This window comes from Motacilla alba, chromosome 3 (genome assembly GCF_015832195.1).
Source record: "Motacilla alba alba isolate MOTALB_02 chromosome 3, Motacilla_alba_V1.0_pri, whole genome shotgun sequence".
In the NCBI taxonomy this organism is placed as follows: domain Eukaryota; kingdom Metazoa; phylum Chordata; class Aves; order Passeriformes; family Motacillidae; genus Motacilla; species Motacilla alba.
Genome location: NC_052018.1, coordinates 46,094,839 through 46,108,936, shown reverse-complemented (window position 1 = coordinate 46,108,936; position 14,098 = coordinate 46,094,839). Strand labels below are relative to the sequence as shown.

Here is a 14,098-nt window from a genome sequence, read left to right as displayed (position 1 = left end):
CTACGGCATCGGATCCTAAAGACGCAGCAATACGCCTGGTTTGGATGTGAGCGCAAACACAGGATGTGCCCGCGTGTTTCTGCGAGCGATCCGTTTATTCAGCAGCATCTGACGGCACAAATCCTACGACACCTCCCGCCTCCAACATGGACCCGCAGCGCCACAGCGCTGGGCCGGCCTGGCCCCGCCCTGCCCCGCCCGCCGCACGGCGGGGCAGCACTGACCAATCACGGGGCAGCATCCCGCAGGGAGGCGGGGCCGGGCCGTGAATGGCAGCTGGCGAGATAAACAAGTCGCTGTACTGTTCGGCGCCCCGCAGCATGGGGTGCGTGTCCACCGTCTATTCTTCTGGTCCTCCCTCCCTCGCTCCCTGGCAGCCAGAGGTGTTGCGTCCGGCCGCACTCGCCGCTGCCGCCTGTGCGCGCAATGTGAAGAGTCAGCAAGTTCCCAGCGGCCGCTGAAACGCTCCGGTGTCTCCGGAGAGGGCAGTGCGCCGACGCCGCCCGGCCGGGGCGACCCGGGGCATGCCGGGAGTTGTAGTTCTGCCGCTACGGCGTCCCGCCTGCGGCGGCGGGGCCGGCTCCCGCAGCCGCACTACGACTCCCGGCAGCTCGCGCGCCGCGCCGCGAGGAGCCCAGTTGAAGCGGGTGGCGGCGGCGGAGCGCGCCCCCTCCCCCCCGCCGAAAAGCCCCAAACCAAAACAAAAACAAACCGCCCCCCGTCCCCCTCGCCCGCCACCCCCGCCGAGCCCCGGACATGGCGGTGCCGGGAGGGGGCTCCGCCAGCTGCGGGTGCTGATCCGGCCGCCGCGTCCCCCTGCCCGCCCGTCCCTCCCCGCCCATGGGCGAGACATGGACTACGAGTTCAAGTCGAAGCTGGCGGCCGAGCGCGAGCGGGTGGAGGACCTGTTCGAGTACGAGGGATGCAAGGTGGGCAGAGGCACCTACGGGCACGTCTACAAGGCCCGCCGCAAGGACGGGTAAGGGCCGCGCCGAGAACCCCCTTCCAGCCCCCCCCCACCCCCCCGCACCAGCGCCCTCCCCTCCTTCCTTCCCCTCCCTCCCTCCCTCCCTCCCTCCTCGGAAAGTTTCTGGCAGCGCGGGGGCCGGAGCGCGGAGCCCGCCCGGGTATCCCCCGCCCCGCGCCGGGAGCGGGCCCCGGTGCCCCGGCCCGCTCATCGGTGCCCGGCTGCTCGGAGCGACTGAATGAATTAGGGTGGAAAAAACCTCTGAGATCATCGAGTCCACCCTATGACCGAACATCACCATGTTCAACTAGACCGTGGCACTAAGTGCCACATGCAGTCTTTCCTTAAACACCTCCAGGGACGGGGACTCCACCACCTCCCCGAGCAGCTCTTTCCAATTCTAATCGCCCTTTATGTAAGCACTCCTACCTAACGTTCGACCTAAAGCTCGCCCCGCTCTGCCCCGCTTCCCCCCCGCCATCCCCGGTGGTGCGGTGTCAGCAGGCTGTGCCCTGGGGTCGCCTTTGCTTTGCACGCCGTGTTCCAGGTCGTCGCTTTCGTCTTTTGTGTGACCGCGATCGTAATTTGACGTTCTGTTCCGATTACTTGCAGGGGATTGAGAAGGGAGGAGCACCTGGCTCCCGACGGCCCCTCCCCGGCTGCTCCCTCCCGAGCGGCCCGGGAAGCTCCCGGGGTGTGTGTTGGTCCCTGGTGTGTCCCCAGCCCCAGGCACCCCGCTGATGCCAGTGCCGGGCACGCTTAGCTTGGTGGCCTGTCTGGGACGCTCCTTGCAGGCAGAGCTGGTGGCTTCTGTCCAGTACCTATGCACAGGTGTGTCTCCATCAGTTTCCTGTCAGAGAGCAGGATACAAGTCCCTGTCCCCAAACACTTGGCTGGTGGCTTGATCCAGAGCGGTCCTTTAGGCATTAAGCCTATGTATGTTGGCTACGCAAGGTTTCTTCTCTTCTCTGGGGAAAGCTGGTACCATGGGATAGGTATTCCATGGATGCCATTTCCACAGTATTGTGGTTAAGAGAGCACTGGAGAGCTAGGATTGCAGTTTGGGATTGTTTGGCTAGCATGTGGTTGTTGAAGGGGAGCAGTCCTGAGGCCTGAGCAAGGCTCTTGTACAGATGTGGGTTCCAAATAGGATCCTTTGCTTTCAGGAGAGCCACTGAGCACTTTTTCACAGTGGTGTGTGCCTGGTGCACAAACACAGGCTGTGTTTGCAGAGTGTTCTAAACATACTGTAAGGTTGGATAAAATATGCCTGCAAATTGGAGGTGATTCCTTTCTGTCAGAATGCTAAAGGGAATAGCCTTCCATTATAGCCAAGTGAAACCTTGAAAGAGAAGAGACTGAATGTGGAAAAATGACAGCTCTTAAATAAAATTTTGGAAGTGGTTAATGGAATGCTGCTGCTTTAGATTAGTAGAGAAGTCTAGGGATTTTTCTGTAGGAATAAATGGCATTCATGTGTGTCTTGAAAATTTAAACTGAATTAGGAGGTTGTAGTATAAAAGTGATTAATAACTGAAAGGTAGACACTAATTCCAGAGAAGGATTAAATACCGGGAAATGAGCTCTGATTCTGACTAGCTTGCTCTGCAGCCTTAGGAATACTAGAGCATAGCTAAATTGAAATAGCAAAGCTTTTCCAGGTATTACAGCTGCCACTGAGCTCTTCCAATATTTTTGAGTTAAGTGATCATGGTTGCTTCTTTTTCCTAATTAGTAATTTTATTTATATATATATCTATATCTATCTATCTATCTATCTATCTATATATATATATATGTAAAACATACCTGGGACTGGAAGAAAGCGGTACTAAGGAAAAGAAGTGGTAATAAAACCACCAAAATGCTAGTTAAATGTTTGTTGCTGTTCTTTGATATAATGAGCCTAAAGTTGCAGCTTGTAAGAACAGCATAAATAAAGGCAGAGCTTTGGGTTTACTGTTTTATGAAAGAAAGAAATTTGATGTAAGTTAAAATCAGGCATTTTTCATTTCCATCACCTGCAAAGGAAAGCCATCACAGGAATTACATTACTGCTACAAAGCACCATAAAGAGCATGTCTTCAAAATCCCTACAATAATATGACAAATGCAAATGGGTAGTAAAGGAAAAGTAAATATGATAAAAAGATAGCTAATGTGTCAGAGCTGGGAATAATCAAAGGGAGACCTTGAGCTGTAAGGTAACTAACTGGTAAAAGGAAGTGCAAAGTTCCAGTGCTGTCAGATAGACTGACATGTGATATAACATGGCACAAATTCAGTTGTACTGTATACTCTCAGGCTCTACTTCATGAAGCTTGGACAGTGGCCTATTTTTTCCTCTTTTTTCTTGGTCTTAATTTTTTGGCATTGGTGAGTTCACTCTTAGTTGCTTTTGTGTAACTTTAGATCCTTGGGTGAAAGAAAGATGTGAACAATTTAGGAAAAAATTACAAAACAACTAAAACCATTAATAGGAGATGATTTCCCTATGTAAACACCTAGCTAAAGTATATCTGCAGGTTGGAGGATATTTAGCATTAGTTATGAACTTTAAAGGGTCCCTAATGGAAGAAATAAGCAAGAGAAATCTAGCAGTGGTGCATATCTATTATGTGCTGATCACCGGGGGCTTTTGAGCCTCGTGTAAAGGAATTCTTCTTTAGCTGATTGCAGAGACTGTTTCAGTATTTCCAATTTGCGAGGCATTCCTGCGTAAAAGAGAAAGATTTCTGGCTTCTTGCTTCATATAGTTAATTTACAGTCTCAGGAGTCTGAGGGCAATAAGAATCTTGTAGCTCTGCAGAAATTCCACTGAGAACTTGTCACTTCATGTTTCAAAAAGTTGGCATATGAATTTTATGAAATAGTAAAATGTGTTTATATGGAGCTTGGCAAGCTGTTCGATAAAATGCTTGCAGAAAAAGTGATTGTGTTGCTTAGATCTCTGTGAATGGCTTGTGCATAAAAGCAGTTTTTTGACAAAGTAACAGCTTAGTTTGGCTTTTTCAGCCTAGAGTAGAATATCATTTGGGCATGTTTCTAGTGAGCTGACTGGTTTCTATGAAAGTTAAAAAATTTTTTTCTTTTTTAAATAGTCAGATTTGAACAATGTTGGTGTTACATTTGAATACACTGCATCATTATATTTTTAGAGATTTTGAGCAGCTGCAGCTTCTATTTAGTTCAGTAGTGTTTGTATGGTCTGATGAGGTCTGGAGGTAATAACACTACTTGTGTTATCCATTTAGCTAAATTAGGTACCTGGGTTTACAGAACTTTCATTAATACCTCTGTAGTCCAGAAGGTGTAGAAAATAGGTATTTATATAAGCTGCCCAATCCTTTATTTCATGTACACTAAAACCAGTGTAAATGGTGAAATTATGTTATAAGCCTCATGATTGCAATTCAGTCATCAATATTAGGTTTTTAGCTCTACATGTAAAAAATGGAAATTGATTTATGGAAAATCTGTTACAGTTTTTTGTTTGTGGATTGCTTCAAAACATCATGTTGACTTTTGCCAAGTGTTTTTTTTGGACACATTCACACCTGTCTACTAAAGGAAAGAATGCAACTTTTCCAGTCATGGTTAGGAAAGTGTAGTTTTGTTTCATGCCTTACCTCTCCTCATTATGTTCCTTGCTGCCTCTTTGATTGCATTTTAAGCTTGTGTTGTGCTTAGTTGTTTCACTTTTCATATCTCCTCCTCATATGAGAGGCAAGTTTTAGGATGGGTTAGGTTTGGAAATTCTGCTTGTTGTGTATGCCTGAGTTATTTTCCTTTACTTTTTTGAAATAATCAGTCTTTGAATCCAGGCCACTACAGAGTATTTCTTCACCAGGATGTCAGTCCACCTGCAGGTGGATGTTTGCATGAGTCAGCAAGCTGAAAAGACACCGCTGCTGGTTAGTCAGGAGCGCAAGGAATAGTGGGATACTTGAGTCAAGTAGAAAATAGGCCACTCTGTTCTTCATTCTGTAGCAGCAACAGCAGATGCAGCACTTGCAAAAGCTGTGTCTTCATGTGAATAAAACCTTTCTATTTATTGCTGCTTCTGCTCACCTGTAAACAAACAATCGAGGGGTCTGCTTTTTCTCAATCTAGGGTTATTTTATTTTTCTTTTGACTCACTCTCTGCATTTGGGAAACAAAGGTTCTTATAAATATTACTTATATAGCTACTTGGAAAGAAAAAATAAGTTTGTAACTTTATTTTAATCTGTATGTTTTGGAACACCTTTCAAAAAGCAAGTATGTGCTTTTTAATCTTGTTACTGAAGGAATGCCAGAAATACGAAGTGATCAGCTTTCAAATCAATGGCAGTAGAGGGGCCAGGATTTGTACCCTGGGCAGCTCCCAGGCTCACGGCCAGCTCAGTAGCTGGTGCTGCCCTGGTGGACCCTCCTGCGACGTTATCCTTTGGCGAGTTTAAAAGGTTTGGCTCTGCCCCATACTTACAATGTGTCAGCTGAACCAAGAATGTAGATTTATCTGCTACTGTAGTAGTATACTTTTGTAACTTGTCAGATTACTTTATTGTTACTGTACCTGTAATTTTTCAAAAGAGTTGGTATAAATCAGGTTTCACCTTAGTTGCCAAATACAGAATTCCCTTTTGAAAACTGGACAACAGTGATGCAAGTCCAGAAACATCACCTGGAACACAAGCATAGGAAGGGGAAGACAAATGAAATATTCTTTCCCTCTTCTTGCTCCTATTTTTCAGTACTATAAGTTTGTAACTGAAGAGGAGTCTGTTTTCCTCCTTGGACTGGTGTGCAGAATTGTTAATGTAAGGTTCTTAACTCACAGCTTCCGAGTCCATGTAAGAGTTGAAGGCCCCCTTCCTGGCAGTGTTCAAGGCCAGGCTGGATGGTGCTCCAAACAACCTGGTCTAATGAAGGGTTTCCCTGCAGATGGCAGGAGGGTGGAACTAGATGATATTTGAAATTCCTTCCAGCCCAAACCATTCTATGGTTCTATGAAAAGTAGGATATGGGGAGAGAAAGAAGGGTGAAGTATCTAGCCAAGGCAAGTATGTAATCTTAACACGGGAATGCTGCTTGTGATTGTGGCCATGTCAACTTTCCTTTGTTTTAGGTTTCTTATTTGATGAATACCTTTTGTTTGAAGCAGAAGTAGAAAAATACTGATTAAGAGAGAGAGAAAAAAATAATCTGCTATGAAGCATGGCTCCATTGGAAAAACCAAATTTCTGCTGGAGCAGCTTAATGTATTTGGTATTTCTGCTAATAATACATTTTCAGAGGTTGCATCTGGTCAAGGTGGTGGCTCAGGTCCCTATGGTAGTAGAAAACTGAAAGTGTAGAAGAGGTAAAGGTAATCTGCTTGACCTCTTAAATCAGTATTTGTATAGCAATTAATTTGTGTATTGTTCTCCCCATATTCTTATTTTGTAAAACTTAAATTACTTAAGTTCTATAGCAGGAGTTTGTCAGGAGAGGAAACTTGCACTCAAGTTAGCTGAACACTGCAAATGAGCAGCGTTGGTGGCAAAATGTCTGGGGAATGAGTACATGTGTACTGCAGTTGCATTTACTCTTAAAAGAGAGGCAACTCACTGATGTGGCAAGGATTATACTCTCCTGAATGTGAAACTGAAATATTATTTACCTGTGCAAATTGATACTTGTAAGACATTTGAGAGTCTATAATAATTTATATATTTACATTTTCTTACTTCCTCTATTTGACATTGCCTTGAACATAAGTAATTTGAGTGTTGTGCTGTAGTTGCTGTTTACTAGTATAAACCTGTGACAGGCTAAATCACAGAGTTGTTGACCAAAGTCAGAATGCAATGTATTAGATCTTAAACAATTCTCTTTGCAGGAAAATCTCTTATCAGTATCGGAAAACCTGTGGTCTGCTTTCCACTGTCATATTTTTTCTTTTCCAGATGAAACTTCTTACCTTGAGGAAGGTAGAATAGTTCAAGGTGTTTATCCCTTGCTAAAATCTCTCAAAAGCGAAGAAAACCTAACTACTAGATTTACCTGCAAATCCTGAAAGTACCACTTAACCACTGTATGCTCTCAATATGTGTGAGAAGGAGCAGGAGAACTAAGCCAAACCTGTCTAACTAGTTGCCTACCATGCATTCTAGCAGAAAAGTCCCCATCTAGGAAGAGATAATTAGTACTTCATATCTGTGCCTTAATGAGAGCCGCTGGTGTAACTATACCATGGCTTTGCTTCCTGCTCAAGAGGATAGTGCAAGTGGTAATGAGTAATTTTAGTGCTTCCCACAGACTCTTGCATATGGGTTCTCCCATGGCTGTTTTGTCGTTTCTTCTGTTACTCTCCCTGAAACTAGGTGCTGAAATGAGCTGTAAAGTGCATCATCACCTTTCGGTGGTGTGGTGGTGGTAGGAGCTTGAGGAAGAAAGGGGTCAGTAAGATGTAGAAGCGGTTGTGTTTGAGAGAAATAGAGGAGTTTTTTCCAAGCTTGTAAAGAAAGAAATGTGCATAAATTAGCCCATAAGATGTGAAGGAAAAACTTTCAAAGTTTAGTGGTGATTTTTTGTTTGTTGGTTTGGGTTTTTTTTTTTTTTTTTTTTTAAGAAATGAAGAGGGCAAGAAGGTTCCTGTTTCTGAGTGAGGGGGTTAAGAGTTTTCCAGTAGAGCTGCAGGAAAAGGAAGTGAGAGGTTCAAAGAGAAGAAGAGTTTCGTTTCTGCCCCTCATCTGGTAATAGGGTGCAAATCAAGACAGAGCATGGACTAGGTCAGAAACAAAATGCTTCTTTGTTTGAACTGCTTGATATAGCAATTTAATATGTTGTATTTCTGGGTCATCCAATCTAACACGTTATATTGTGAGTAGACGTGTAGACGTCTGTAGAGGTTTTTAATAAATTTATTTTCAAGATGAGTATTTTCACATCATGTATGATTTGAAAAGAAACCAAAAAATCAGCAAAAACCCCGAAGCCCCAGAAAATGCTGTGGTTCATAATGTGGCAGATGTGTTTGTACAAGTTACCAAAGTTTCTGTGGAACGTCCTAACCAAATTGCACTAGAGATTTACCAGTAACATTAAATTTTCACCTATGTTTTGAAAATACCTTCTGAAATGCTGTTTGCCTCTTCTGTGGCCCTAATCAAGCTCATGGCTTGCACAGACTTGGGTCAGAAGGTGCCTTTGTGCTCTGGTTGTAGCAGCAGAGTTCTGTGTTGAGAAGTGACTCTGTTTGCATGTGCTTGCTGCTGCTTTATGTTGGGTCCAGGAGGAGCTGCGGTCTACGTGTGTCATCAGGAAGGGATTGTTAGCAGCACTGATAGGCAGCTCTTACATTCTACTTCCAAACGTGTCATTCTTTGAGCTCATTTGCTGGCATTTGAGAACTGACATACACCGCAATTTATTGGTTTTTTTTTTTTTTTACTGAAACAAAGTGTTAGAACTTAAAGATTTATTTGTTTCAATAACAGCGCATTTGCTTGAAGGAATGCTGAAACTGGTCCAGGACAACTGCATTTAGAATAAATTGGCTAACTTAGTATGCGACTTCAGGAAATGAAGAACAGTTTCTATTTGTGTAGCAAACACAAGAAGTTTATTGTTTTGACTTGACTTGAGTTTCATGTTTTCTGTATAATACGGGTTTATGAAAGACCTCCCAGCTCTGGGAGCTTGGTTTACATGATTTGCTTGACTGTAAGTTAGATGACTGACAGATAACAATGCTAGTTGTGATAATATTAGAAATCATTATATCTCTTGTGAAGTTCACTATCTCAACAGATTCAAGAAGAAAAAAGTACAGAAATATTTTAAACCAAAATTTCTTGTTGACAAAGTCCAGGGAAAGCCTTTAACTCAACTGAAACTTAACTTCTATATCTGAATTTTTATTAACATTTTTTAGACTTTACTGTGGGAGTACAATCCTTTCATTTATTGGTGGGAGTTTGAGAGAGTTTATGAAATACTAGTGTGTCTAATAAAACCAGAGGGAAGCAATTTTGTGGAGATACTGTCAACTGACCTTTACAAAATGGGTGTCTGTAAGTATGGGTTGGGTTTTTTGGTTGGTGTGTTGTGATTGCAGTTTTTAATCCTTTATTATTTAATTATTTTATTTTACCTTATTGGAAAGCACAACTGACTTTTCTGGTTGTGAGAAAGATTGAAGAAGCTGAAATTACTGAGAGAGTGGATCCCTGAAGGGCATTATTCATGTTCATGTTTGCTTCTGTCTTTTCTGGGCTTAGGAATCTTTAAAACAATATTTTCAAATGAGGCCACTGTATAACTGCTTGTTTCTCCTCAGTTGTCATCTATTTTCTACAAAATTCATGATCCTGAAATATTCTACAGTTGTTTGTTTTGTAGATGAAACCACGCTGAAGATAGGCTTTCCAGTAGGCAGAGCAATGGCCATAGCTTGTTGTGCGTGCTGGGAATGTCAGGTTGCTCAGTTAAGTATCGGGGTTCTGGGCTAAATAAAAGCACAGATATAACATGGGGCAGGCTGGGACAGTATGGCTTTAAACATGTGTTCCCATAAAGTGAGCCTTGTGTGCAGTATGATTATTTTTTTTGCTCACTCTGTGCTGATTTAAGTAGAAAATGCTATTGATTTCTTTTTGAGTCAAGTGAAAATAAGAGTTATAGGCAATTGACTTAGAGGCAGAAGCTGAATCTGCTGGAATGGAAAGTGCATCTGGAGGTATGCTTCACTATTTTGAAGCAATGTTATCTGCTTTCCTCAGGCAGTAGTTGAAGGAAGAATCAATCCTTTTTCTGCGGCCAGAAGGTTTTCTGCCTCTTTTGTCCTTCCTTTGTTTTGCTGTCTTTATTAGAGCACTTGGAAGCATTCACACAGGTTATGGTGAGATTCAGCTCTGCCTCTGATTGTCCTTGACTTTCCCACCTCACTGGTAATGTTGTGGGGCCTGAGAGCCTGAAGAGATACAAGGGCCACTCGGGCGTGACATTTCTAGCAGCATGTTTGGCTCTGAAGTTGGTTGTTTTGAGAGAGATGCTTCTTATAAGTAATGAATTCTGCAAACTCAGAGGTGTTTAGAGAAAATTCTCACCTGTGTTAATAATGAATTACCATGGATTCCTGCTAAGATTTAACACCTTGCACATTCAAAAATGCTGTGTTTGTTGCTTGTGTTAATTATTGTCAGTGCAGCTGAGAGTGGGTGTCAGCTCATGTCTTTGAATGTGTCTGTTCCTAAAATGGAGTTTCTGTATCAGTTGTTGCCTTGTTCTCAAGGGCATTATAGACTTCAAAGTTAGCTTATGTTCATATCTTTTGATTAAAACCAGTCATTGTACTGGATAACCAGTCGTTCCTTTGCCCAGTTCTGTCATGCTTCAAATGAGAAACAGAGGTAGACAAATGGCCAAATTTAACTTGACCTTCAGAGCAGCCGAAGGAAGACTTGTTATGAGTAGAATGCCATTTATTCTACTTCTAGTGTCACTTCAGTGATGGGGAAAAGCCAGCATAAAACATCAAGTGATGTTCTTAAACCTCAGATTGTGACAGAAGCCTATTCTGACTATGGGACATGGAGTTCTAAAATTCAAAGGAAGCAGAATGCCCCTCCCTTGCCCCAGGAACAGATATGATGGCTGACTAAAGACCTTGTTTGTTTTTGAGAAGTAGCAAGGTTGTCTTAGTGGCTGGAATTAAGACCTCTGTCTTTGAGAAACCCTCATGTCCTGACATTGAAGTGAGGAAAAAACCTGGAGATGCTCCATTTAAAAAAAAAAAAATCAAAAATTGTGATTTTTTTTTTTAACGCTTCAGACTGAATTAAATTAGACCTTGGGGTGACTTCACGGAGTTTCATTCCAGTTCTTCTACTTTCGTGAGGGAGTTGTTTCAACTTTGTAACTTTTCAGCTGTAATAAATGTGCTCTTTCTCACTCTGCCCATATGGAATTTGGATCTTGCTTCTTATTCATGATCTTGGTGCAGCTTTAGTACCTAAAGGCTAATTTACCACCTAAGAATTACACCCACATTGTGTTAGCAAACTTTCATGTAGGTCTGGCTTTGAGAATTGATAATTTCACTGTAGATGGCTTGTGTTAGGAAGTCTGAAGGAAAAGAACAGAAAATTTATGATTGATCTCTGATAAATCTGGGCTTTCATGTGCTTTAGGGGAAGCATTTGATTATATCATGAGTCAGAAAAGGAAAACTGAGTAACTGCAGTTTATAGGCCATTGCCCTGCCCCCTTTTACATTGAGTCAATAATTCTGCTTATTCTGCTGTAGGTGAACCTAATGCATTATTGGGATTTAGAAAAAAAATCTGCACCTGGTATTTGAAACATGTTTTTGCTAAAAAAAACCCCAAAGTACAGGCTTCCTACTATTTGGTGATTTGATAGTAATTTCCCACCTATCAAAGCTGCAGTATTTAGCCAGATTTAGCACTACATAGAAAGAGCTGTGATGCACATTAAGCTGGACGCTGTAGTTACGGTATGGCTTTAGGACTTAAAAAATTCCAAAACCAGACAGCTCATTGCTTCACATTTATAGTTAGTCACAAGCATTCTTCTTAAGTGATTTTATGAAGCAAATGGCAGATTCTTTTTTTTTTTTTTGCATAGTCTTAGGACCCTATTTCTATGATCTTGGTATGTAATTTGCTGACAAATAAAAATTTGTTTACTCTTTATTTCAGAGTTATTTTTCTCCTTGCTGCTGCTGTTTCTTGTTTCAAGGTAGCGTATCCTTTCAGGCAGGGAGATATTTCCTAAATCTATTCATTATCTGTAATCAAGCCTGTCCGTAAAGAAATAAAATCAGGTGCAGCTCTCTCTTCTGCTTAAATATAGCAAATTCTGGAAGAAGCTACCTGAAGCAGCAGAATAATTTTACAGCTTTCAGGGTTTAATGAGAACACTTTAGTTTTTATCCTTACAAACATGCTGTCAAGTCTGCTTCCCCCAATCTGCTATGAATGTACTTATATGAAATTCACAGTTCTCAGTCGCACCAGATACTTAGGAATCAGTCTAATTTTAGCAATGGCAACAACCCTGTAGCTGGTTGAGATCTCTGAATTTTCATCAATAAATTTGGAGTGAGGGTGGCAATGACTGAAGTTGTGCTCTCTTTCCTTGCAAATACAAAGTTTTATTATTATAGTGCAAAGGATAAATTATAATGGATTGTATTAATTAGTGTTCTCTCTTCTGTTGGTTAATGATTCTCTTGCTTCTCATGCTAATCAGTCCCGTGGTGTTTCTCTTCTCTTGGGCTGATGGGTTTTTGGGTCAATGATCTGTGAGTCGGTGGTTGGGATCTCCCACTGCAGAATTACCTTTTACCCACTCACAGCTGCTTCAGCACAGTTGCTGGGTAAGGTTTATTCATTTCTTCCTTATCTTGGGGGTTCTGCCCGATGTCCTTGTGGCCCATAAATTCTGCATTCTTTGTGTCTGCTGTCAGTGGTACATCCTTCTCCCCAGCTTTGTTAACCTCCCTGTGGGTGTGATATCACTGGAACCTGCCAGGCCCTAAAACTTAGCAAGACAATTCTACCAACCAGTAATTTGTCTTTCTAACACCTGCAGATCACTGAGAGCTTGTGGGCTGCTGTCTGTTCCACAGACTAAATCTCCTGTGTTGTTGATTAGGCTTGAAAGTATACAAAAATCAAACATTAAACAACATCCTTTCTTAAGAAAATTTTACATATTTCACATTTTGCAACACTGCCACTGAGAGGAAAGCCCAGGTCCAGGTGACATACATGTCTGCTCTTTCTGTATGAGAAATCCTTTCCTGTGACTGTCACACGTGATGTTCGGTTTGCAACACCAAGAAAGTTCCCATCAAACCTCTGGGGGATGCATCAGCACAGAGGCCAGCTATGCATTCCACAGACATTACTGAAACTCTTCACAGCAGCAGGATGAGGTACACACCTGCTGGTTTCATCCTTTCTTTTCATGGCCAAAACCAGCCAGTTGTAGATCATGTTGTAGTGAACTTGTCTGGGTCTGGGTTTTAGGAGCAGTCTGTAGCTGCTATGAAGTTTTAGCTGCTGCCTGTGAAGGTGAAGAAAGACAAATCTTTTAAAGGGCCGATGTGGTCAGGGATTTCTTTCCAAATTTCTGCTACCATCCTTACTGTTTCACATTTTGAGTTTCTTATGTAGGTCTCAAAAATGAACTAATGGAAGTGCATTGAAATACAGTGTATACTGCTGGCTAGAAATAAATTAAGATCAATCTGTAGATTCACAGCCTCTGTCATTTGTGACTGGTTGTCACATGGATGAAAATGAACTGGCTGAGCTGCTGACTGGATAAAGCTTGATAGGTTTGGAGGATGGCAGTAAAAGAAAATTACTTTCCTAGTCTGGTATAGAACATGCACCCTAGAGACACCATGTGTAGATTTTTTGATCTAGTAATTCTTTTGGCTTAGTGACTGCTTCCATATCCATAAAACACTAAAGCACAAGAACTCACTATTTTTTGGAAAGGATTATGTTCCTTTTTCCAGTCAGTCACAGACTTCTTTTCAGGCACTGTTACCTTTGTGAAGGGCTAGGGCCATGTGCTAAGTACAGAATTAAATCCATGAGAAGCTTGCCTAGGGTAACCAGGGCTGAGCATGATCTATTTCGTGGCTTGGCCGCCGTGTTCCAGATGAGGTTTTCGGTCAGCTTCTTAGTTGCGCTTCAGTGTCATGGTTTGCCTTTTCTCAGGGGGAAAAAGGTTTGCAGCTCTTTATGATCTCCTGCTGAGTGATTAACTTAATGCTGCCTGGCAGCAATTAAACAAAGTGATCAGAATGTAACCAGATACTCCTATGGACGTTGTGTTCCAGGCAGTACTGTGAAGGACACTGAGCTACATAGTGTTCCCAGGCTTTGTCCTACAAAGTCTCAAATACTTAAATTCCATTAGTGTTTTACAGGGGTGAATTGTTGTTGTTTTCTATTACTTTTATGTTTCTAGCTTTTTTTTTCTAGTCTTGAAATGGTTTTATGGTGCATTTTATTTTTTTTTTCTTAAGAAAATGTGCACTTGAATTATTATTTATTTATGGTATTGTGCACTTAATTTAAGGCAGCTATTATTAGTATATACAGTAAGGATAAAATCTGTATT

The 14,098-nt window shown here is 42.2% G+C and overlaps 1 protein-coding gene across 2 annotated transcripts in view; it reads left to right on the top strand.

Moving 5' to 3' along the window:
- Positions 1–557: 557 nt before the first annotated feature.
- Positions 558–14,098, top strand: part of CDK19 (cyclin dependent kinase 19) — a 119,531-nt gene continuing 105,990 nt past the window's right edge. The window contains exon 1 of one of the 2 annotated variants that reach the window (XM_038130480.1): positions 558–979. In XM_038130480.1, the coding sequence (XP_037986408.1) occupies positions 852–979 (128 nt within the window). In that variant the 5' untranslated portion in view covers positions 558–851. The remainder of the gene's footprint in view (positions 980–14,098) is intronic. The other variant, XM_038130481.1, reaches the window with a different exon arrangement.